This window comes from Thermobia domestica, chromosome 11, assembly GCF_964235325.1.
Source record: "Thermobia domestica chromosome 11, izTheDome1.hap1.1, whole genome shotgun sequence".
Lineage (NCBI taxonomy): Eukaryota > Metazoa > Arthropoda > Insecta > Zygentoma > Lepismatidae > Thermobia > Thermobia domestica.
The window spans coordinates 254,269,875-254,296,992 of NC_137464.1; the positions used below are offsets into that span (position 1 = coordinate 254,269,875).

Here is a 27,118-nt window from a genome sequence, read left to right on the forward strand (position 1 = left end):
AGAGCAGTCTCACGTATTAAATTCAGGTAGAGCGAAATTTTTCATAGTACATTTTGTTAGGTTCTAAATCACATTAGCATGAAACAAGTTAAAGAAGAGAGAACCTTATCTTATTCCATTATCTTAGTATGAACGAATCGGTGACTCATAGCGCAGTTAACAGATCGAATCGGTCGCTCATAGGACAGTTAACAGTTCCTGTCGCTAATAGGACTGTCGCAAGTGGGAGGACACCCGTATTAACAAAGCCTACTTGTCTTAGATTTTTCTGAAGTACACGCAGCAAGACGTTCAGTTGACACTTACCTGTTTAAGATAGGCAGTTATAGATACAAAGTATCATTTATTCTCTAAATATGAGAAAAAAATAGATGCAGCACGAGCGTTAGAACTTAAGGTGCTCATCTGCTAATACTACACATGAGAGAGAACGCTATAATTTGTCCAGGAATAACATCAGTCATTCGGTATAACGGAAATTGACGTTGTTGTTCAAAATACGTTTAAGGTTGTATAAAGCAATAAAGAAGATGCTACTTAACAGATAAAAGAATATTTATGCTTGTACACACTTTGTAACAACACGTTTTTGTTAGATGTCGTCTTTGTTTACTTCATGAAGTTTGGTATCCCTGCGGTAAGCAATTTACCAATTACTCTATTAGTAATGTATGTTGTATTTCAGAAGCGTAGTGAAGTAGTTATTGATCTATTTCTATTTTCGTTTACAACTCATAGCCCGTACTTTTAAATATTCTATTTTTGGATTGTGAAATTAAAAGGGTTTTGAACGTTAGCGAAAAAAGTTACCATTGCGGAAGGATCTGGCAACAATTGTTCAGAATAGACAGTTAATTACACTCGCATTCCATACAGCTGTTTGGCAACTTAAAAACAAATAAAGTTGCATCGTTTTATATTTTCTAAATTCCGTTATTTATATTTATACACAAACAGAATAGAAAAGAATTCTTTGTAATAACTAGAATTCTCTTTTAAATTTTAAGACACGTATAAGCATTGCATCATGTCTTCCCTGCGTCAAAAACATAAACTTGAATTGCGCGTTACTTTCGTCTCTTATTTGTATCATGTGTTACCAATGACCTCTCAAGGAAGTGACATATAAATGGCCTTGTTATAAACAATAAAGAATATCTCTCCCCAGGTTATGGTAGTGTTTCCCAACCGATGTAACGCGAAGTCTATTGGATAAGTCGGAAAATTTTAACATTTCATAATAAATTTTGCCACGCACAAATCCTATCAGTGTCGTCATTTCAAATTTTGCCAGGAGGGGACCAATGCCGTACCGTAGGGGAGGCAACGGCCCCGGGCGCCGAAGTAAGGGGCGCAAAATTCGTGAGGAAAAAGAAAAGAGAGGAAAAATATTATTCATGTTACGAAAATGCATGTGCATGCATTATCGTGGAACGTAAAAGTGAAAAATTTAATTTTTCAGTTTCCGTTTCCTCCCACTTTCATTCATTTGTCATCATCACTGTCTCCCTTAGCCTTGGTGCATAATCGTGGGACGTTACACTAAATATTTCATTTTATTTCATTTTTTCGTATTAGTCCTTTCATTAACAATATCTTGAGAGCCGCAAACAGCCAAAATATAAGGCCTACTAATTCCCGTGAATATGTGCTCTACTGGAGTCATTTGAGGTCAGTAAGAGAAAGTTCATTTGTTCTTTGACGGTATAACATTTCAACTAACTACAATATTGTACCTTCTCAAACTAACCTTTTTGATTGCATCAATGGAATGTATTCGTTATATAATAACAAATATTGTTATTTATTTATTTATTAACACGCACTTGTATGTACCCACCCACTTTTTTTTTCGAGTGTTACATACAACCACAATAACCTTGGAAAAACTGCCATTATTTTTCATTTCTGATTTTTTTTCTCCCTCCGAAGTAGACCGACTGTATTTGTTATTTTTCTTCCTTTGATTTCACCACTTTCTCCTACTAAGGATTGAAGTAGTAATAATCATTTACATATATTACAAAAAATATAAATCATTCATCAGTGTCTATAATAATGTTAATTATGTTATTAATAACTTAATTTTTCAACTCTTTCTGCATTTTCCAGATATGAATAAAATAATCTTTAATACTTCTTATGATAAAAAAAAAAGTAGTATATGTTTTGCTTGTATACAGCTGCTTATTTTGAATTCCCTCATGGAAATATGGTTAGCACTCGGGTTTATTGCCGGTAGGAACTTATGTAGTTCAGCTGAGCTGACTTCATTTTGAGTTTAACGTCCGTTTGAGCAGCGAGGCTATATGAGATGGGACCTACTGATTAACATGGAATCTGAACCACATGAGCTCCAGCCAGCGGATCTCCCACGCCAAAGGCACTATGCTAACCGCTTTGTCACGGATGAGCTGCTCATATAGTTCAGATTGCAAGTTAAGCTAAATGTCCACGTCTCATATAGCCTCGGTACTCAACGGGACGTTGAATTTCAATCAACCAATCAACAGTTCTTTATTTTCATTTTTCTCAATTGTGGTGCTTTTTTTTACTTTTTTTTGAAATTTTGAAATAAATATTGTCAAACTACATTTTTTTGGGACATAGTTATTTTGAAATTTTGTTTCATTTACGAACTGCATCAGCTTGTAGGTGATCCAAAAGGAGGGAAAGTAGGAATTTTGATTTCTGGCCTCTCAGCATCTATGGCCATGTTAGCATGTCATACATATGAGAAATAATGTCCCTCGGCGACCACACTGCCCGGGGAATTGGAGAAGAAGAAAGGAAGCGGCCTGGGTCCATTATGTTGGATACCATCCCGGCATTCGCCTGGTGTGAATGAGGAAAAACCAGGGAAAATCTCATTCAGGATGGCTGGTTTGAAAAAGCTGTTACACTTTTTCGACCGAGTGCCCCCAACGGGACTCGAAGCGATCAAAGAGCAGGTAACATTGGATGTAAACCATTTTTACCTCCTTAAGGTAGTGGTAATGTTCTTTTCCCCTCACGAATTGTGTTCCTATATACCAAGGGTTGCATATACGAGACATGAGTTCTGACTGCCACATCTCAACTGGAGTTTCGATTTGCAAAAGAGATCTGTTTTTATTAGAACAGCTTTGTATCGTCACGTAGACCGTTACATAATTTATGTATCGTCTCGTTTTGTGTTCTACCCTACTCACAACACAGTGTTGCCGACGAGATGAGACAAAACGAGCACTAAGAATGTCTCGTCTTGTGTTCTACCCTACTCACAACATAGTGTTGCACACTGGACGAGATAAAACGTGAAATAAGGTTGTCTCGTCTCGTAAATTTTGTAGAAGTCTGGTTTCGTATAGATTTTCAAAGAATTCTTTCTCGTCCCATTTCGTAAATAATAACTATATACAAAACTACATGAACTGACATAAAATAAAGGGATACGTCCGGTTGACGTAGAAAGTTGAAATTTGGCATGATTGTAGTCTTTTGGGACCAGCTTAGAGAAAAATTGCCAAAAGTGAATATTTTTCATATTGGGGAGATCTAAAGGGGGGTGAAGATATTTCCCATGTTATTTAAATGTTTTTTTTTATTTTATTTATTTATAACCTCATGTTTTAGGACTTGGAATAAAAACTTGAAATTCGGTATGCTTGTACGTTTTCCATAGGATTATTTAAAAAAAAATCACTAAAAATAAAAAAAATCCAGCTTTAGAGTGGTTTTATGGGGAACTAAAAAAATCTTTTCCATGTTATTTATATGGGACATCTTCTACACCCCAAAATGTTTAGGCACTTCCGGCAGGATTTGAATGATGAAATTTGGCATGATTGTACCTTTCCAGAAATAACCCACAGGAAAATTGTCAAAAATGAATATTTTTAGTTTTTAAGGGGTCCAAAGGGGGGATGAAGAAATTATCATGGGCTTTTCCTTGGATACAAAATCTTATCTGTTAGATAGTTGAAATACGAAAAAGAAACTTGAAACTTGGTAGAATTGTGAGTTGAAGAGGTGCGAGGTCGTAGGCGGAAGAAACGCGGGGGTTTGGGGACGGAGCCCTCAGCTACCCAAAGTCTAGTTTATGTATAAAATTTGTCGTAATTTTTTTAATTTCATCTAGAAGTTATCAGAATCTTTCCGTGTCACCAGAGGTCAACGAAGGAAGTGATAAAACAACATTTAAATTATATTTATTATTGATATTACGTAACTTTAAACGTTGATAAATGCTCTTCGTTGTGTTCATGCAATCACTTTATCAATTCACACTACTACTATGAATCATATAATACTAAAGCATTGTTTGAGATTTGCGATTGAGTAACTGCTTTAGGATTAGGAATTAGATTTCTGGGCTTTCGGCATTTATGGCTATGTTATCCCATCACGTATGAGGGATGACGTCCCTCGGTGATCACACTATTAGGGGAAAGGGAAGGAAGGAAGTCACCTGGGACTTTAAGTTAGGTACCATACCGGCATTTGCCTGGTGTGAATGAGGAAAACCTCACTCCAGATGACTGATCTGAAAAAGATTTTACACTTTCTTGATAAAGTGTCCCTACCGAGAATCGAACTCTGGGTGAACTAATGTTGGCAATGAAACTCGTAAAATTTTTGTTCATCTCGTCTCGAATTAAAAAAAAATACTTCTCGTCTCGTCTCAAGACGATAAATAGTGTTTAAAGTTGTATCCGAAGGAAGCACTCCAACTGGGGATCAAATCCGCAAATATCGTGCACAGAAAACACACGTATCTATTAGGACGGCACTTGATCACTGATTGACACTGGAGTAAGGAACATTTTGTAACGGCAACGATATCCGTTACTCTTATAATAAATATAACTTTAATGAAGTGTACAGTATATAAAACTCTACGTTTATTTGTGGATAATTGACTGTATCCTATAATGAACGTCCTCAAACTAAAAAAACAACGAAAGTTAATAGTGGTTATGATTCCTATCATCAAATAGTAAGTGAAAACCACCTGTTTTCTTCTAATGAACAAATAATTCGCAGTTGTTCTTCTCTATTACAGAAAACAGGAAAAAACAAACTTTCGTTGAAGCAATTATATAAATGCATTATATTTATAAAATATAAAACAAAAAAAAAACATTTTAAAACATAATAGGACTCCATAATAGCTACATGCGTCACCGGATGTTATACGAGTTATTATGGAACACGTTGACGGTATGAAAAACTTGTGCGGCGTATATAGAGTAAGAGACTCCTGGGAAGGCCTAGGAGAAGACAATACAGGGTGTATCAAAAGCCCAGGCTATAGGCTAACTTTAAAACTGGAAAGAGAGGAAAGATGTTGGAAATAGATGCTTTTCAATCTAAATCTAAAATTATATTAGACAAAAGGAACCTACGAGAAAAAATAGCTCAATTCAATAATACTAAATAGTGCCCCAAGCAACCTCAAGTCTTCAATGCATTTACAGTGTACAATATGAGACAAAGGTATGTTGTACGTGTGAAGCTGCTAGTGGGAGTGATGTCATATCTTGAGTATGGGTAATGGAGGTAGAACAGCATCTATTACTGTAGATGGCCATCACGGAGGCCATCTGAAACTCCATCATCTTAGATTCAGTTCAAAGTTTTAAATGAAGAGATTGTAGGACGTTTCGTTTCGGGGTAGCTTTTCACACACATATGATGTTATTTCCAACTTATCTTTAACCCACTTAATGGTTATTGCCTTCGTAATATTTGTATATTTAATTCACAATTATCTTTTCAAATTTATAGGGTATCTTTGCCTCATATTGCATATTAGCACTATACTCGTTTTTCAAATGGGAGAATGCGTTTCATTTTCGACATAAAGGGCTGCATTTGGATTTAAACGGCATCGGAAGTGTCACTGTTCATCTCAGTTACCCTGAAAACTAGGTATTCGACACTAATTTAGGCCATTTTCGATCATATATATATATATATATATATATATGTACAGGGGCAGATCCAGGATATGATCAAGGGAGGGGCTAAACCATATTTTGCCGTTTTATCCAGTGTATGCCTGAGCGCCAAGGGGGGCTATAGCCCCCTTAAATCCACCACTATATTATATTTATATATATATATATATATATATACCCCTCTCCCTTCAAGTTGCGGGACTGAATTTGCATTTAAACGATATCGGTCATTTTCGATCATTTTTTATATCTCCCCCTTCCGATAAGTTGCACCGTCAAAATAAAATCATAAAAACCATCCGAGACCCGAACCTCATCTATGTTGAAAATTTGATCGAGATCGGTCGAGTGGTTCATGAGTTATTAAGGCACAAACATAGTCACTTTCATTTTTAATATAGACTAGCAGCGTTCACCCCGCTTCGCTGCGGTCACCCCGGAACGCAATAAACTTTGTTACTTAGATAATTTTTACTTTTTCGCTTTCAAGTGATATGATAAAAACCATAGAAGATTGCAGTAAATGTTAACATTATATCGCCTGTCATTTATGTTAACCCGCCCCGCTTCGCTGCGGTCACCCCGGAACGCAATAAACTTTGTTACTTAGATAATTTTTACTTTTTCGCTTTCAAGTGATATGATAAAAACCATAGTAGATTGCAGTAAATGTTAACATTATATCGCCTGTCATTTATGTTAACCCGCCGAGTGACACGGTCATGCGGGTTGCATATAAATACGTTTATTTTTACCTATGATGAACTAACAAAGGATTTGTACGTTATGGACACTTGAATGGTCAATTATCTCAAGACACTGGTAATTAAAAATTAAAGTGATATGATAAAAACCATCTAGGGTCCAAATCCTAATAACCCCCCAAAAATAAAAGAAATTGGTTCAGCCGTATTAGCGTGATGAGGGAACAAAGGATTTGTGCGTTCTCTTTTATATATAAGATTGTAAATGCATTAAATGCATGCAGACATTGGGACACCATTATTCAATTGAGCTCTTTCTTCTTTGGGGTTATTTGATCTGATGTGGAACCAGTGGCGGGGGCTTCCGGGCTTAAGCTCCCCCGAAATCTTAATTACTACAGTAAAGTATATAAAATATCTTGCAGAATTTTCACATTTTCAGGCAAAGCCCCCCCCGAAAGTTAGCAAAGCCCCCGAAACAAAATCGTAAATACGCCACTGTGTGGAACCATTTTAGGGGGGCGAAGACTCAAAAATTCTCGGAAGTCGAAAAATAATATATACTGTAATTTATACTAAGTTATAAATATAACAAGGACTACAATTATATATATACCGTATATATAAGCCATTCAGATGCCAAACCGATTAACTCCATCAAACGAGATTTTTCAGTAGAGAGCATTTTAGTAACTTAGAACGTTTAGGCATTCTAGTGGCAAATTCTTGCACTATGAAGTTAATCGACATCGCATAAGAAACAAAGAAAAAGTCACCCAACAAATAAAAACATCATACACGTTACAACTGCAACTTCATATGCATACATTTAAGTATTCAGCATAGTAACTGGGTTATTATCTTATGTTAAGCATTACACAGAAACAAGGTAAAATTGATTTTATTTTGCTTTTCAAATGAGCAGATAAACACACACATAAAAAAAAATACAAAAAGAAGGAAAACCTACGTTATATGAAAAGTATGACAACTGAAAATTAGTAAAGAAAACTTAGTATTAACAACATATACGGAACTCCATAAACATATCATGCAACTGCAAAACTTCGCGGTGTATAATGACAACGTATGAATGGTATAACCAAACAAGAAAGAAAGAAACTTGAAAATCAAGCAAAATAAGTACCGTTTATTGAGGAAAATGTCAGCAAAAGTGCTTGGAGGAGAGAGAGAAACCAGGAATTCAGCTCTGTGGTAAATACATTTCTACCGGCCACCTTCATCAGAAAAAGAGAAACAAAACACTGTTGCATTCTGAAGAAAACCAAAACGTGTGGAATGTTGTATAGAATATGCTTGAGCGTGAAACGTTTAGGTGCTGGGAGGAGGAGGGAGGGACAAAAAAAAAAAACATGGATAAAACAATTAAAACACATCACTTTCTACTGAACAGCCTTTATGGGTAAACACATTCATGCTTGATGTTTCTTTTTCCTCCATTATTAGGAAGAAGAAACACAAATTTTTAAACTTTTTCTTAATAGAAGAAAATAATAAGTCTTTCATTTGTTGCTTTCAAGTTTATTAGGAAAAAGAATTCATCACACATTTGCTGGTTAGATCCGTTACTTCCTGGTGTTCAAGCTTATTAAATTTATGCATTTCCGGCTAAGAAATTTGGATTTCATTTTCTTTACTTGTATATACCACAATAATCCACAGCCTAGCTGCAGAGTCTATATATTAAAATACTAGGTTTATACAGTATGTTGTGGTAAAGAAAAATTTATATGTTTGTGGCTAATCGTTTCGGTAGTAAGTTCTCAGGAACCATAGGCTCTAGAAAGGTGTTATTTTCATTGATTGATTGCAAATTTTGTGTAGATTGTTCAGTTCTAATTGAATATTTTTTTTAAATGGCTGTTATTTCTTTATTATATTTTTAAGGGTACACTGAGAGTATTGAACTTTTTAAAAAAAAGTAATGCATCATATCTTACGTGTTATAAATTCCAACACCACATATTTGTAAACAGGGGTTATATATCTCTCAGGCGTTTGTTTCATGGCCAAATGATAATGAAAAACGAAGGATAACCAGTCTAAGATGATTCTTCATTGTTTGGAGTGTTTTGCCCAATCAACACCATATATCACTGACATTATAACTAATTGTGTCTGTGTGTAATGTATTTGCTTATTACACACTGCATGGAAGAAGAAAGAAAACACTGATCTTACATGAATTAGAAACTCCAACCGGAAGTAGGCTCAAATCTTGCAAAAGGTGCGAAATGTTAAAAAAATAATCGAAAAAAATCTTCCCTTTATAATATCTCTTGCCGATTTTTATCAAGACATCTTTCACTTGTGTCTGTAAAGGGACATGTACAGATGTTGTGAGGAATGACCAAGGAGATACATGATCATACGTGATTGATGCGCTGTGTAGAGAGCGCAGGTTAAGTTAGTATTAATAGTAATACGTTTGCTTACCGAATAAAATACATGGTGAATAAATAAACTATCTACGATGAAGGCTAAAGCAATTGAAAGTATTTTACTATTAATAATAATACGTTTGCTTACCGAATAAAATACATAGTGAATAAATAAGCTACCTACGATGAAGGCTAAATCAATTGAAAGTATTTTACAATTAATAGTAATACGTTTGCTTACCGAATAAAATACATGGTGAATAAATAAACTATCTACGATGAAGGCTAAATCAATTGAAAGTATTTTACTATTAATAGTAATACGTTTGCTTACCGAATAAAATACATAGTGAATAAATAAACTATCTACGATGAAGGCTAAAGCAATTGAAAGTATTTTACTATTAATAGTAATACGTTTGCTTACCGAATAAAATACAAGGTGAATAAATAAACTATCTACGATGAAGGCTAAATCAATTGAAAGTATTTTACTATTAATAGTAATACGTTTGCTTACCGAATAAAATACATAGTGAATAAATAAACTATCTATGATGAAGGCTAAAGCAATTGAAAGTATTTTACTATTAATAGTAATACTTTTGCTTACCGAATAAAATACATGGTGAACAAATAAGCTATCTACAATGAAGGCTAAAGCAATTGAAAGTATTATTATGGAATAATGGGGTGATATAATTGTTAACAAAATTCTACAAAGCGTTTAACGGGTGAAAATGTCGTATAGGAGAAATTTTCTTAAGAACATTTGGATCGCTTTAAAGAAATAAAATGAACTTCGTGCGTCGATCTACATCTGTGGATAAGACCTAGATTTACAACTATAATCCTGAATTCCAGACTAAACTGAGTCCGGTTGTTCAGCTTCAAAGCAGCCGAAGTGGTCAAAATCGTCAAAGAATGCTATGACATTAATTTTTGGGGGGAATGCACAACGAATTTTGTGAATTGATTACCTTCAAAGCGGTAAAACAATAACACTAGAGTATCACTCGAACCTTTTGAATTAATTGGATGCAAAAATTATGGAGAAAAGGCCTTATTTAGCGAAGAAAAAAGTCATTTTTTCATGTAAAGATGCACCGGCCTACAAAAGTGTCCTTGCAATGACCAAATAGAAAGAGGTACACAATGGATTGTTGGAACATCCACCATATATTGACCAAATCTTACCCCCTCTGACTTTCATCTGTTTCCAAACCTTAAAAAAATCCCTGTGTGGCAAGCGTTTGTCATCCAATGCAGAATTTATAGCAGCTATAGAGTAGTATTTTACAGATCTTAAGGGAAATAATTTCAGAGATGGGGTAAATGAACTGGAACATCGCTGGACAAAATGTATTGAGCTTAAAAAAAGAGCTGAAGGATAAGTCTGTATTGCTTCACTAATTTATATTGTTCCATTGTTAGGCTATGGAGTTTCTGAATGCCCTAGTATGTTTCATTTTTCGATTTTTTTCATTGTACGCTAAGTATACCAAGTATTCTATCGCTGGACTACCTTGCCCTCGCCATGTGAATACCAAAAGGTATAAAAACAAATCCTTACCATATAAATACTATATGATGACAGATAAATGTACAAACATAAACAAAAACAAATAAATTAAGTCATAAATTTACTTTACGTAAAACCAAACATAAAAAATATATATATACACACAACTGTTTATTAAGTTATTAATTAGTCACGAATGATCTAACATTCTGAAAGGAAAAGCTTCATAAATCCAATTAATTTACACAAACGAAGTTGGAAGAACAAAAGTCCGCCTCAATTCAGTCAGAACAAAAACATTGTAAATGTAAATTGTTACATACACGACGACCGCCATCCCCTCGCACCTAACATGTATAATGAGTATGTGCTTATGCATGTGTATGAGTCTACCAGTGTCAGGCAGTTTGAGATAACAGAAATATTTATTATGCAGAGAAAAGTACAGATTTTTTTTACCTTTATTATATTTCATTTTTATATAAAAAAAGAGAAATAATTTACTTTCATTTAACGTCAGTGTTGGCTACTGTAATAAATCATCTCTCTCCCTCTCTAGTGCTAAGAATAAAGATAAATGATTTATTACTATTTAATGTATTTAAACGATTCACAAATATTTCTGATATTTTTTTCTCATTTTCCACAAAAAGAAGCAATACTGAAAAGCGAAACATGTTGATGCTCATATTATGCAAAGAGTGTTTATTGATCTTGATTGTAAAGTATGTTCGTTGTCTTCACTTACCCCTCAACATTGCAGTTTATTTATTTACCAGCAGAATACCCGTTCTTCGCACGGGGAGAATACTTTTCATTTTGGACACAGAGGGCTGAATTTGGATTTAAATGGCATCCGAAGTTTCACTGTTTATCTCAGCGATCCCGAAAACTATGGATTCGACACTTATTATTTTCAATCATTTGTGTATATATATTTTCCTGTCAAACTGAAATGATAAAAATCATCCTAGGCCCAAACCTGATCTATGTTGAAAATTTGATTAAGATCGGTCGGCTGGTTCAAGAGTTATTAAGTCACAAATATACTCACTTTCATTTTTATATAGAGAGATAAAAATTCTAAATTTTTAGCATAGATTAAATGAATCGCAGATTTGAGAAACGTCATAACTCAATAATGTCAATAATGCCATAAGTCAATGATTTGTGACATTTCTTAACTCAGGGACACTTGTTGAAGCTCTATATTGCACGAACTATTAGCGTGACTTCAAAGCTGTATCCTATATAGATCCTATTTTAAAATTATAGATAGATCCTATTTTAAAATTATAATCTTCTTCTTTCTCTCAGGCAGCTGAGGAAAACTACTGGACTACTATTGGTCGGACAGAGATATACCTAGTAATTTAAGTTCAGGAGGTACCGGTATCCAGTAAGATAATATTCTACGCCTTGTTTTATTTTCGCTAGGTGGCTGATTAACTGGATTTTAAAGTTCCCTTTTCAGCACTGTATTCCAAGTATAACTGATTACTGCTTTTTAAAGTCTATTCCAATTTCTATATTTATTAATTAACCAAACTTTTAAAGTACACCCAAAAGGCTAATTCGCACTGTAAAAATTAAGAATTTACAACAACAAAAGTGCAAATGGAAATCAAAGGAAGGTTCTAAATTTAAAAGCATAATTTCGACGATCACCTGGTGAAACTAAGGGGAAAAACTTCAGGATAGTAAGTTATACGATTTTAACAAGATATCTCTCGCCTGTGAAGCAAGAGTGCTAACCACTACTCTCCATCTGTTTGGTAAATTATACTCTCTCACATAACCTTAGACATTATCGGTCACAATTATCACAGAAAATTATAGTGTGTTACCATAATTCCAGGAGACAGACTCTAAATGTCTTCTCCTAACTATACTCCTAAATCCAGAATAGTTAGACGTGGGTTTCAAATGTGGAATTATAGCTACAAAGTAAAGATGAGTGCTCACGTACGCTTGTCCCACAAATAGTGATGACAAAGTTAAGTTATACAGCTTGACAGATTCTATGAGCGCATGGAGTTCTCAATCATACAGCACTCACCTCCACTGGCATAAATCGCGGGGGATGAGGGGAACATGTCCCCCCAATCTTGGAACTGGGGGATTATCTCTCCCGCAATAATCAGATTTGAAATGTGTTTTTGGGGTGAGAAATGTGATGATTTATGTCCGATTGCCACAAAGGAAAGTTAGATGAAATTGATGTCCCCCCAGAATAAACCTTAAATCTGCCAGCCTCCTAATGTTGAAAACAACTCTGCTCCCTTGATCTTCCACAGCATTGTTTTTCAACTTCATAAATATTTTGAACATGGCTTAAAAAGAATTATGGGAACAGTCGTACCCAGGGGTGTACGCAGGGGGTGGGTCCTGGGGGTATGGATCCCCCGAAATCCCGACTTTTTTGTAAATGTAGTCTACTTTTAGGGGCAATTTTAGAAATTTTCATATAATTTAGCCTTAAATTGTATTTAACACCCCCGAAACGCTTTAGACCCCTCCCGAAATAAATTCCAGCGTACGTCCTGGTCTTACCCGTCCCTGAATACAGATTTGCGCCGCTGCTCACCTACAATGCATAATTCCTGGTTCAAACCCCGCCCATGCGAGCTTGTGGTGGACAATATAGTACCCGTGGGTTTTCTCTAAGTTTTCCCATTTCTTCCCGATTTTCATTATTTAACGTACTACCAATTATCCCATTATCATTCACATACAAGTATTATTCGTATCTTGTAAGCTAATATATATAATTAGAAAACTGAGAAACATGTAATAGACTAAGCATTATTAGAATTTTGAATAGGAATGTCAAAATCGAATGACATCATTCGATTTTCACTTCTTGTATTTTGTGCATGTAATTGAGGTGTGGCAACTTCAGAAATAAGAAATGGCGGAGACAAGTGCAGAATCATTCTTTTCTATGTCGTAACAGACTTTTTCTTTTTTTCCCTACGTTCATAGATGAAAGACAGAGCGAAGGCCTACTCGCACAATACTGGCATTTAGTTTTAGAAATTTCTCTTGTCCTTCGAAGCGGTAAGTGTACATCGCCTTGTTTCTCTGCAAAGTTTCTCTCTGTCATTCGCAAACGACTACATTCTTCCGTTAAATACCTTCATATTTTTAACACATCAATACCACATTCTTTACACATGTTGCATATACTGTGTTTTTGATGTACACATTCAACATGATTTACGGTGAATTCCTCAAACTTTCCATACAGAATTAACTTAATTTTCAACTTAACTCAATAAAAAGTTCGTTACTCAATTCTCTATGTCTGTGTTTGTGTGTATGTGTGTCTGTTATTAACGAATTTTTCAATCTCAAAAAAGGGATGGGATTTTTCGCGTCACTCTTACCGTTTCCGAAATATTGGCCAAAAAAGTTTCGATTTCAGGACATTTAAGGACCCACATCTCGGGAACCGTAAGTCATAGAGGGATGATATTTTTGCGAATTTTTCAATTTTGAACCCTCCATTTTGAGCATGTGTCTTCGTAAATCAACATATCGTAGAATGTTTTAACAGAACTCTTAAACAAAACGTGGAAAAATGTTAGTACTCAAGGAAATTATAAATGGATAGATATATTACAAGAATTGTTTAATGAATATAATAATAAAGTACACGTCTGGAGAAGTTAATGAGAAAAATTAATTCTTTTTAAGTTCGTATTGCAAACTAGTTAACTATGATAAGGTGATTAAGTTCCCTGTTTTTTTTTTTTATTTAAGTAGCCGTCAATTTGTTTTGCAATGCTTTGACAAGGCAGAAAAATTCGAGTCTTCTTAAGGAGTCAAGCGAGAAATTACATTCATCACACGATGCTTAAAAAGTCAAAGCTTCTTTTGCAATAAGTATTATCAACATCATTCAAAATATGATAATAATAATAATAATAATAATAATAATAATAATAATAATAATAATAATAATAATAATAATAATAATAATAATAATAATAATAATAATAATAATAATAATAATAATAATAATATAGTAGAGTAGTAGTAGTCCTACATATTTTGTGACTGAATGTGATATGTAGCTGAGACTTTTGCAGAATCAATATACTGATGAAAGACGCCTACGTGACATGCAACCCACTATTCATTATTGAGTTTTGGGTTGCCTATTCCGTAGGTTATAATCAAAATCACGGATGACAAACGAACTTCAAAACGTATTCCTAACGTTCCAAACGTTGCATCCTCATCTTTTCTAAGCAATAATATTCACATTGTTACGTAAGTTAAAAATGTCCTCCAATACGGTGTTAGAGGAAAGTATGTAGGTACTTGATCATTAATCATATTTTCACAATGCCAAAAATGTTTTTATTAAAAGCGGTACATCGGAGATTTTTGTAACTTCACAATGTATCAGAAAACCTTATAAATATGAGTGTTGAGACTATATATGCTTCTGAGTTATCTTCCTTCTAGGCTGCTACGTCTGTTCGAACATATCCCTTCCATGACATATATTTACTTTAAACTTAACATTATTGTTCACGAATGGCTAAAGCGTGTTAAACTTCTGTCATAATTAGGGGCGCACCTATGAGGGAGGTCCACCGAACCGATACCCCTTGAAACTTTATAATTCGATATATACTTATTTATTTTCTTAATAAATCTACACTTATTTACCGGAGAAATGATTGGCGTAGTCTAAAGAATTGTATTTACACTTCATTTGTACACTCTTTCTTTTCTTATAAAAGAATTTAGTTCTACAATTTTTTTTCCCTCAGAATGGCAATACTTAATAAAGTCTTATCGTCTTTTCGGGTCCAGAGTAATACCGGATCCAAAAACCTACGCAAGGGTGCGCCTGGGGGTTCGAACCCATCTCCAAAGTCCTGACTTTTGTATAAATTTAGTCTAATTTTAGGGATGATTTTTACGAATTTTAATATAATTTATCGTCATATTGAATATGAACCCCCCAAAAGCTTTGACCCCCCCCGAAATAAATTCCTGCATACGTGTCTTACCGGAGGTCAATACTACACGGAAGTATTGTCTTGTTGTATTGGACCGTTCCCAACAAAAAAAATTCTGGGTGCGCGTCTGGACATAATACAACTAGCTCCTGAACTGCTTTCCAATACTCACGGAAATTATCTACCTACTAGAGAATCGAAGCCGGTATTATGTGCACTAACGCAAGGTGAGCTAAGCATTAAGCTGTAAACGGGAACACTTACATTATATTTCAGTTCCTTGGTTAGAAAAAATAAGTAAAGGGGGCGAATAAACCAAATAAAGGAGTGAATAACCGATATCCATTAGTTCGTTTATTCAATATAATTATTTGTCCGATCTCGGAAAACGGAAAATGAATTTTCTTAGTTTAATAACCCATGGTTATGTCCTTTAAGTTAAAGGAGACGAATGAATACGACTAATGAAAGTGGATTAATTGTGAAATTAATTTTGTGTTCTCCAACCAGGAATCGAACCCCGGATCACACGCACTAGCCACTAAATCAGCGAGATGGCATTCGATTTCCGAATATTAACGAGATGTCATTGGTTTTTTCCTCTATAGCAACTCTCATTATTTTAAACTAATTGATAGTCATAACTCTAAATAAACGGACAAGAACATTGGTCTATTTTCATTTTCTTCCAATATATACATTTACTCATTCATTTTATGCTCTAAATTCAATTGTGAAATAAACATGTATATTCGATTCGTATGCTGGGAGGCGTGTATGCAAGGGCGCCGATTTCTCTGTAAATTTGGGGGGCTCATTCACATGCAGAAGGCATATATGAGAATTTTAAGACAAATTGCATTCAAATTATGTCAAATATTGTATATTCATAAATCAATTAGGGGGCCACATGAGCTTTGGAGGGGGGCAAGATCGGCGCCCTTGCATGTAAGCAATGTGTGGTCTCGGCTTTATAAAAATTGAGAATCACTGCCTTTAAAATGCTACAAAACACGTTTCTGAAATGTCTTTTTCATCTGTTTCTGATTATACCCTAAACAGTAGACAACCCAATACTCGCTTCTGAATGATGGGTCGCATACCATATAGGCGTCTTCCGTCAAAATGTTAATTCCCACACAGAAATTTATGTTGCACATCACGAACACTTTATTTCCCTTGAGTTTAGCGTCCCTTTCAGCAGCGATGTCGTATAAGACGCGGAGCTATAACTTAACGTGGGATCTGGACCATATGATTTCCCGCCGGAAATTGAACCTGGGTCTCCTACCCCAAAGGTGCTTTCGCTATTCACACAGCTACAAGGGAGTTCAATGTATATTTCATGTTTCCTAAATATCCTTAGTTTTTTGCTGATTTCGTTCCAGAAGTACATATTCTAGTATTGGGGTGTCCAACTCACGATTCGGCAACCGATTGTACACGAAACTCTCAGAGACTCTGGAGTATAAAAGAACATTGATCTATATACCACAACTGATCAGCTTTGAATTGAATTAAAAGATTCTATAAAGAATTATAACAAAAAAAGATTCATTTGTTTCCATAGAATGTTGATGTGGATGTATATTATATAAACGTTACAATTTTCTGTTTTTTAAAAATAAAGTGAATCATTGCAAATTTTAATATAGCCCTACAGCAAAAGGAGCTCCAAGTTAATAGCAAAAACGGCTCACTCTTGTTCAAAATATAGTCAACCCTTCCCCCCTCTTACAAAGCCAGTTTGAGATAGCTTTCGGGTCCAATGCCCAATGATCATCCATCCAAGTACTACTTGACTGCGGTAACTTCATGATAATCGGCAGACAAGTGCAGCTAGATTAGAGTGCTCGCTATACTACAAAGAATGGCTGATATACTGTTTATATACAGTATATATAGTTCAGTATGTCTCACATGTCATTTTGATACTACAAGATTGATAAGATACTAAATGAAGCCACAATTTCAATTTTCTTTCACGGAATGAATGTATTACTGTGATAACGTGCATGCTATCTTAAACAACTATATATATATATATACACACACACACACACACATATATATATATATACATATATATATATATACATATATATATATATATATATATATATATATATATATATATATATATATATATATATTTTCTGTTTTATTCTTTTGAAATGAAAACTTGTCTCCTCTTTATGTGCTATCTCAGTTCACGGTGGTTAGTCCTTTAGCAAATTAGATATTTATCTTCCTTAACGCTTCTCATACAAACAGTATTTATACCATCATGGAACGTTGCTATATTGATTTTATGGACCAAACCAGTGGTTCTCAACCTTTTTTGACTGACGGCACACTTTACTGAGCGTGCAGAACATCGCAACGCACTTGTTTGATATGTTATTGGTAATAATAATAATAATAATAATAATAATAATAATAATAATAATAATAATAATAATAATAATAATAATAATAATAATAATAATAATAATAATAAGTTTTATATAATGTAATGACTAGAGACTGGATGTTAGGCAAAATGTATATTCTTTAATATTAAAGATATGATCAAAAGTAACGTTTTAAAGTTTATATGTGGGGTCATAGTTTCGATTTAAGCCAATTTTTTTGCCTATTTTGCCTATTTCAACCTTTACTGCCTAAATAATTGCTTTAGTGCCTAATATTGTCTATTCTATGCATTTTCTTCAAAATAGGCCTTCATTGGGAAAATATATAATTTATGTAACATAATACACACATATTTACTTATATTATGTGTTTGTAAACACAAGCTCGTGGTACGTTACAATATATATATATATACAGGGTGAACTTCAAAGTTATACACATACTTCGGGAGGTGATTCGTGACATGAAATGAAGATAAAAGTTCTCTTGAATGTCACGAATCATCTTCTGAAGTATGTGCGCACCTTTATGTCCCGTTTCAATTGTCAGGATTCGATTTTCGATTCCAAGTTGGCACCCTTGTTACTCGAACACGACGCAGAATTCGACAACATACAACAGCACTTTTTGTCTTCTTTTCATGTCACGAATCACCTCCCAAAGGATGTGCACATCTTTCAGATTCACCCAGTATGTGGAATGCATAACATGCCTCGTCTTTGTATATACAGCAAAAGAAGATATTATTTAACAAACAAGTATGTTTCTATATTCTTTGAACATTATCTATGACTTGAATCTTTTTTTTTAACTTTGTGGTGGACAAACACCGTGTGCGTGGGTTTTCTCGGGGTTCTCCCGTTTCCTCCCACTTCCTTCATTCCACCATTTCATTCATTACTCATCATCACCGTCTCCTTTAGCCTAACCGGCATAACCGTGGGACGTAAAACTCAAAGATTTCATTTTTTTTTAATCTTTTTTTTATGGTATTGAGTATTTATCTTCATTATTTCGAGTTACATTTTAGTGCCTATTTTTTAAATTTTAAGTGCCTATTTGTCTGCCTATTTTCCAGGTTTTTAGTGCCTAAACATCCGGTCTCTAGTAATGACTATATAGTACTGAGCATTGTTGCTGCCGCTGGAGATGATGACTGGTACAGTATGTCTCAAAGTTGATTTTAACTAATTATTATTAAATTCTTCATAACTTTTAAATTTTAAAATTTCGCGACACACCCTCTAAGGGACTGCGTAACACACCAATGTGCCGCGACACAACGATTGAAAACTGATGGACTACTGAACGTATTCAAGAGCGAAACTTATTCAATTACTAACAAAAAAAAAAAAAAATATATATATATATATATGTATCCTCTCCTTTGGTGATGGTGGTGACCAGGTTTGACTCCGGATCATAGTACACTATGGTGCGACCATAGTAAATACTTGGTTCCAATCCCAAGTTAAATTGTACACATCTACGTCTCATGTAGTCTCCGTGCTGAGAACAGACGTTAAACTTTATTTAAACAAAGTAACTAGGGCTAAAATTAAACTCTCTGAAACGAAGCCCCGCGACTATCCGTAGATTTGAAATGAAGGATGTATGGTTGGAACATCACTAATTTCTTCACTGATTATTGCTGGTTGCTTTGTCCCGAATCATTTACCTTGGTTTTTCTTGTAGCTCCTCACGACGCTCACGAAAATCGGTAGATCACAACATTTAAAATCAACGACACTTCCAAGCAGGCTCGTATCCACGGGAGGTTAGGGTGGGCCGGGCCCCCTAAATTTTCACTGCCCCCCCTAAGATTTTCACGGTAGGCTTGCAAATGAACTATAATATGATGATGAACTATAATATGGTTGGGTCGTCCCCCCCTAACTTCTACCGGGCCCCCTACATTTTTGGACTGGCTACGGGCCTGCTCCCAAATCAGTTAGGACTTCGAAAACATTCTAATAGAATAAATAATTCTTTTAATAATATCGATTATTATATTGTGTTTCCTCAAATTATATTTCGAAATAAACATTTCATCACAATTCGTGAAAGGATGTATAAACGTCATATTCTGGAATTTGTATAGGAAAATATACACGCAAGTGAAATTTCTTCAACACAGCGATGCCATGGTCATCGGATTTCCTCCTCATGACCAAATACATATATTCTGATATGTTCGGTTCTTGTTGATCTTGTCCAACAATACATAAACAACTTTCCTTGTTTTAACAGAAATATTTCGCATGTACTATATTTCTTCTGCTTTTTAAATTCTTGTTTGCAAATTGTTTCAGAGATAATTATGTTCATTGACAGTAATACTACCTACACTATTTTATTACGAAGACCAAAGTCGCAAAATTATTAAGTAGGTCTATATCGCGTCTCTATATTTCTAATGTTAACCGAATGATTGTAACACTTATACACGTATGGAGGAGAGCTTCATTCAATGTCTCGCAAAGTATAGTCTGCTATTAGTTTTGTACAATCCTTGGGGCCTATTGAAATAATACTATGATTTTTAAAACACATGTATTTGCCTAGTTACTGGGGGGAAAAATACAAAAATGTCATCGAGATATTATGTCTCTAACAAACGTTCCTTGAGTGAGAACTTGTCCTTAACACATTTATCTAGTGATTATTTTCTTGTTTCCTGTGACTAGTCAATCGGATTGAGGTTCTCCAGGCGAATATCGGAATGACATCTTTAAATCTTAACTCCCCGCTGGTCTTGTGGCTAGCGCGCACCTTTGGTGCACGGGCACCCAGGTTCGATTCCCGGTGGGAGAAATTTGAAATTTAAACGCATTGTGGTGGTATAGATTCTACCTTAAAAACAGTAGTACACGTGTCGTATAGACTCGATGCTGAAAGAAACGCTAAACTCTAATTCTCCAAACTCATCTTTAAGTATTTTTAACTAATCTGGCCAACTTCCTGACCCATTGCTATTGTTATTTCATAACACATTACAAGACCAAAAACAGCCAAAAAGGAAGAAGAAAAAGGTCGAAGAAGACTTATATTTAACAGAAAAATTTCGGTATTTGCTTGGTATAATACGGATAAACTCTGAGTAACCTCAGGGCTGTCAACCACCGGATACGAAGCCGGAAGCTCTCGATTCCAAAACAAAAGGACCGGTTTGTAGAATACGCTCGCACAGTCTTGTTATATTCCAGGAATTCTTTTTTTTTTAATCTAATACCGTTGTTTTTTCACTACGTCTGTGAAATGAAGCAATGCAATTTGTAACCTTTTGTGATATTAGTAGCCGTCAATATTATTTGTTTATACTTTTGTTTTGTTGTTGCTGATGTTTAGCTTCCGTTTTCAGTACATAGGCTATATAAGACGTGAATCTACAATTTATGGTGAGATCCGAAGGGCAATAGTGCTTTCAGATTCCAATACTTTCCAGCGGAAATAGAATCCGAAACCACCTGTACTAAAGGCGCACGAGCTAGCCATTAGACCAGGGGGAAGAGTTGTGTTTATATTTTTAAAATTTGTATAGGATTTCCTATTTTAATTTAAACGGCCTATTGACCAACTGATAAACACACTCTAAACCAATACTTCCTAAGTGATACGTAGAACGATATTTGATAATAAGCAAACAATACCTGTAATAAAGTATTGAAGTAATATTTTTAACTCATGCTCGCATACTATTACAATGGTTATCTGATTCGGCTACTCCACGATAACTCTAGGAGTCCACGACGATGCAGTGATTCGATTTTGATCTGATTTTTGCGTGCCTTTCAGCAGCGAGTGTACATTGAAGAGGACCTACAGTTTAACGTGGAATCCAAACCACATGAGCTCCAGCTGGGAATCGAAACCGGTGGTTCAGTGATAAATCCCCTAACTGCAGTGTCAGAAGTTCCTGGTTCGGAATTCAGCTGGTGCATTTATATATAGTGTAGGAGGTATGATCGCTCAGCGGTCTGAGTCTGGTAGTTATGAAAAGTTTCAAAAAGTGTATTTAAAAAAGTGGTAGAACGGTCATCTCTGGTGTGAAGGGTTCTGGTTCGATCCCAAGTCATGTAACTTGTGGACAACATCGTGTTCGCTAGTTCTCAAGGTTTTCCCATTTTTACCCCAACAATCTCACATCACCAATATCCTCATAATTATTCACTTGCATTAATCATCGTCTCTTTTAGCCTACCAGGAATAATCACCATATGTTGGCTTTAAAAAAATCACCTCCATTTATCTCTATAGAAAGTTTATAATATTTAACTTGGGTAAACCCTGTATTAAGCATAAATTTATCTACAGTGGAAATAAAGTAAAGCACTAATAGCCCACAAGCTTAAGTATAACAATCGGAAGGATCTGTGAACCTACGTATGTTGTGCCAATATGTATTCAAATTAGAATGAATAATTAATACGTAAACAGAATGATAACCAAAATATTTCTGTTAATTTCATATTGTTGCGTTCATTTACGAAAGTGAATTTGTTTACATATATATCCATTGATTATTGTTTCTTGCAATAACATTAAATGAAATGAAATGAAATGAAATCTTTGAGTTTTACGTCCCACGGTTATGCCGGTTAGGCTAAAGGAGACGGCGATGATGAGTAATGAATGAAATAGTGGAATGAAGAAAGTGGGAGGAAACGGGAGAACTTCGAGAAAACCCACGCACACGGTGTTTGTCCACTTGGCAGGGGCTGGGATCTAACCCGAAACCCCAGTGAACGCTCTACCACTGAGCCACCGTGGCCCCCGCAATAACATTAAATCTGGATAAGATCTCTTTTAGCATTAGCTTAGCTTTACAAATACAATATTTTTCTGGAACATGAACTACATACTAGGGTCTGACAGAACCTGGAGAACAGGGGACGATTTTACTTTACGATTTTGAAAGTGATTAATAAAATCATGTGAGTGGAATATATCTCAGGCACTCCCCCCCCCTAGAACAGTCATATATTAATTTCTAGCGTAGAGGATAACTACGTTATTAATAAAACTGTGTCACTGGAATATCATTGAAATGAAATCTTTCAGTTTAACGTCACACGATTATGCCCTCTAGGCTAAGTGAGACAATGATTAAGGCAAGTGAATGATGATGGAAGAATGGGTGGAATGAGGAAGAGGGAGGAAAAACTCACGGACACGATGTTGTCTACCACAACGGGGATCAAACCAGAGACCCCACGCACCAGAGGTAAGAGCTCTGCCACTCAGCCAACGTGTCCCCCTGTGACTGAAACATGTCTTAATTCAGGAAGTTAACAAGAAGGCAATATTTTCTAGAAGGGCCATGTGAATTTCTGACATAAAGGATCGTAAAGTAAGCTTATCATCGGTGTTCGGTTCGAAATAAAAATTCAACTGTATTACAGAAAACACGCCGTACACAACATTACAACATACAATTGGAAATAGATACTCCATACATTATGAATAAATTATGAATAATGTTTTTGAAGGCTGAGAGACTCGCTGGGAACTGAATTTATATTGTTTCATTCATCATTCTGGGCAAATTGATTCATTGTACGTATAAATTTAAAATTTATTCAGGGGTACTTTAGACCTCAATAGTTTTTGAACGACTATTTTCTTGTTGCTGTTTACAAACGATGACTTTTTTTAAAATGTGGAAATTTTCGTCAGTAATCCGAACGCTGTACGATAAATGTTTAAATGGTCCGCTAGAGAAAAAGGATTTTTTTTTTTAAAGAATTAGGTTTCTCTTATGAGGAAACACCAAACAAAATTAAAATGTTAACAGCATTCTGTTTATAAGTTAAAATACAAATTTGTACCTATTACGAAACAAAAATTACATTAAATGTTACAGAAATTAATTGTATTTTCTACTATGGTAATTTGATTTTATAAGAAATAAGCCTGTTTCATCCCGTATATTGTAGAATTCAAGTAGAAAAACCCCTAACAAACGATGAGATTGCATCTTATTTATTATATATTTACATATACACTCATTCAACCAGTTTACAAGTTGTAATTAAGACAGTAATCTAGAAACGACTATCCTAGTTTCGCTTATTTACAAAAATAGGGAGAAAAAAGTGGTCTAACCTCATATCAATAAATGTTCAAGCTGTGTAACACAGTGGCGGATCGAGAAGATAAAAACTGTGGGGGGCAACTAGATCTCAGGCTATGATAAGTATACCGTGTGTTTACTATAAACTTTCAAAATATACAAATAATAGCTTAAATTATTTTTGTCACTCAAACAACTGGGGGTGTACGCCCCCGGCTAGATCCACCACTACTGTAAGTACGTACTTTCTTTCTTTTTTAGCAAAATGGAAAAGAAAATATTTTAATTTCTTACTTTCATATTTGGAGAATAATAATAATAATATCTTCGTGATCCACAAGACTTGGGAGAGGGTGTTTAAAACAATCGCACTTAAAATAAAATTAAAAAGAAAAACGAAATACAGAAGAGCGTAATATTGGCCACGTTCCGAATTGCAGGAAACTTCCTGCAAACCCCAGAATAAGGGGGGAAACATAAAGAAACTGTAAAATAATGAACGCTCCGTATCCTACTATACCGCCTCCCATCACGAAAACTAAATAATAATAATAATAATAATAATAATAATAATAATAATAATAATAATAATAATAATAATAATAATAATAATAATAATAATAATAATAATAATAATAATAATAATAATAGTAGTAGTAGTAGTAGTAGTAGTAGTAGTAAATCCGAACCCGTAATTGGCTTTTATTTTCTTTCCTTACCTCAATTCAATTCTAACCAGTTGAGAATGATCCAAGAGCATTGTTAGAACGAACTTTAAAAAAGAATTAATTTTTCTTATTAACTTCTACAGGCTTTATAGCAACAATTCTATGCATTTTATTATTATACTCATCAAACAATTCTTGTAATATATCTATCCATTTATAATTTCCTTCAGTACTAATTTTTTTCCACATGTTTTGTTTAAGAGTTCTGTTAAAACGTTCTAGATATGTTGTTTTACGAAGACATCCTCAAAATGGAGAGCCCAAAATTGAAAAATTCGCAAAAATATCATCTCTCTATGACTTACGATTCCCGAGATATGGCTCCTAAAATCTCTCGGAATTCGAACTTTTTTGGCCAATATCTGAGGAACGGTGGGCAGTCGGCCAGTGGCCAACAGTTAGAATACTATTTGGTACCAAAACGTTCATCATCCTGTTAGGTATTGATCTCTCTGTGACTTACGATTCCCGAGATATAGCTCCTTAAATCTCCCGAAAATCCCAACTTTTTGGCCAATATGTCGGGAACGGTAAGAGTGACACGGAAAATTCCATCACTTCTTTGAGATAGTTTTTGATGCTCTATCGAATAGAGGGCTCAAAAGTGAAAAATTCGCAAACAACAGTTTTTGATGCTCTATCGAATAGAGGGCTCAAAAGTGAAAAATTCGCAAACAACAGTTTTTGATGCTCTATCGAATAGAGGGCTCAAAAGTGAAAAATTCGCAAACAACAGTTTTTGATGCTCTATCGAATAGAGGGCTCAAAAGTGAAAAATTCGCAAACAACAGTTTTTGATGCTCTATCGAATAGAGGGCTCAAAAGTGAAAAATTCGCAAACAACAGTTTTTGATGCTCTATCGAATAGAGGGCTCAAAAGTGAAAAATTCGCAAACAACAGTTTTTGATGCTCTATCGAATAGAGGGCTCAAAAGTGAAAAATTCGCAAACAACAGTTTTTGATGCTCTATCGAATAGAGGGCTCAAAAGTGAAAAATTCGCAAATGACAGACATACACACACTGACATGGAAAATTCAGTAACGGACTTTTTTAAGTTTGTTGAAAATAAACTGCAATAGTTTTTTTTTATGTGTATAAACATTTTTAACAAGTGGTAAATAATAGACAAAAAAAAATATTTTGTACTTACGTAAATGAGTTCCTTGTCATATCGAATTTTTAGATTCCACAAAAGAGAAGCTTCGTTCAAGTCTCTGTAAGAAAAAAAGAAAAGAGAGAAATTGCCACTTAAAAAGAAAATATTTTAATCCTTGGCGTTTCACATAACAACTGAAACAAACTGTGCGATTTAGTTTCTCCGCTAACGTGATCACAAACAGTGGTGCAATCTACCAGCGTGAAGAGGAACTAATACCTTCAGTATGTAATTCAAGTAAAAAAAAAAAATCTTTATTAACTTTCCCTTACAAATACATACATTTTTTTGCTTTTTATTTCTTTCTTTACAAATGGTTTTGCGTGCTTGTTTGTAAAAAATATTTATGTATGTGTTTGTTTGTTTACTATTTGTTATTTGATATTTTTTTATTGGTTTACGTGTATTACAAAATAAAATTAATTATCATTGTTAATTTTTTTTGAATAAGCATATTTACTGGCTTTTCAAACATTTTTAGCTACTTTTCTTTGTAATATTTACGTCATAACACCAGGTACATAGCCAGAATTTCATTTCGGGGGGAGGGGGGCAAGGACATAAAAATCTTTCGAAGTTTCTGCTTTAGGAGCTTCCTTTATAGTCTATAGGTCTAAGTTGCGACTGGGTAGAACACGCACCTAAATAAATTATATTTTAATTTATTAACTATCTACTGGTTTCAAAAGAAAAACTCTTTATTTGTCTTCAAAGTACAAGTATACACTTACAACAAAGCAACGAAAGTGTTAGGATTAGCATTAGGAATTAGATTTCTGGGCTGTCGACATCTAAGGTCATTTAACCCGTCACTTATATAAAGAATGACGTCTCTCGGTGAGCACACTATCAGATGAAAGAGACGGAAGAAAGGATTGGGAAAAATGAAATAAAACCTTTAAATGTTACGTCCCAAGGTTGTGCCGGCTAGGCTAAAGGAGACGGTAATGATGAGAAATGAAGGAAATGGTGAAATGAAAAAAATGGGAGGAAAAAAGAGAATGCCAAGGAAACCCACGCACACGATGTTTGTCCACCACAAAGTTCACTTGGCGCGAGCTGCGATCGAACCAAGGACCCCAGGCACAAGAAATCCACCGCGACTTCCACCTACCACTGAGCAACGCGGCCTCTAAGAAAGGATTGGGGAAGCAAGGAACTGGCCTGGGACCATTATGATAGGTACCATCCCGGC

General features: G+C 34.8%; 1 protein-coding gene across 9 annotated transcripts in view; it reads right to left on the reverse strand.

The window, feature by feature from the left end:
* The window catches only part of Myo10A (unconventional myosin 10A), a 744,055-nt gene that overhangs the window by 411,986 nt on the left and 304,951 nt on the right, over nucleotides 1-27,118 (reverse strand). For all 9 annotated transcript variants that reach the window (XM_081732073.1, XM_081732074.1, XM_081732068.1 and 6 more), the window contains one exon: nucleotides 25,918-25,981. In XM_081732073.1, coding sequence (XP_081588199.1) covers nucleotides 25,918-25,981 — 64 coding nt within the window. The remainder of the gene's footprint in view (nucleotides 1-25,917; nucleotides 25,982-27,118) is intronic.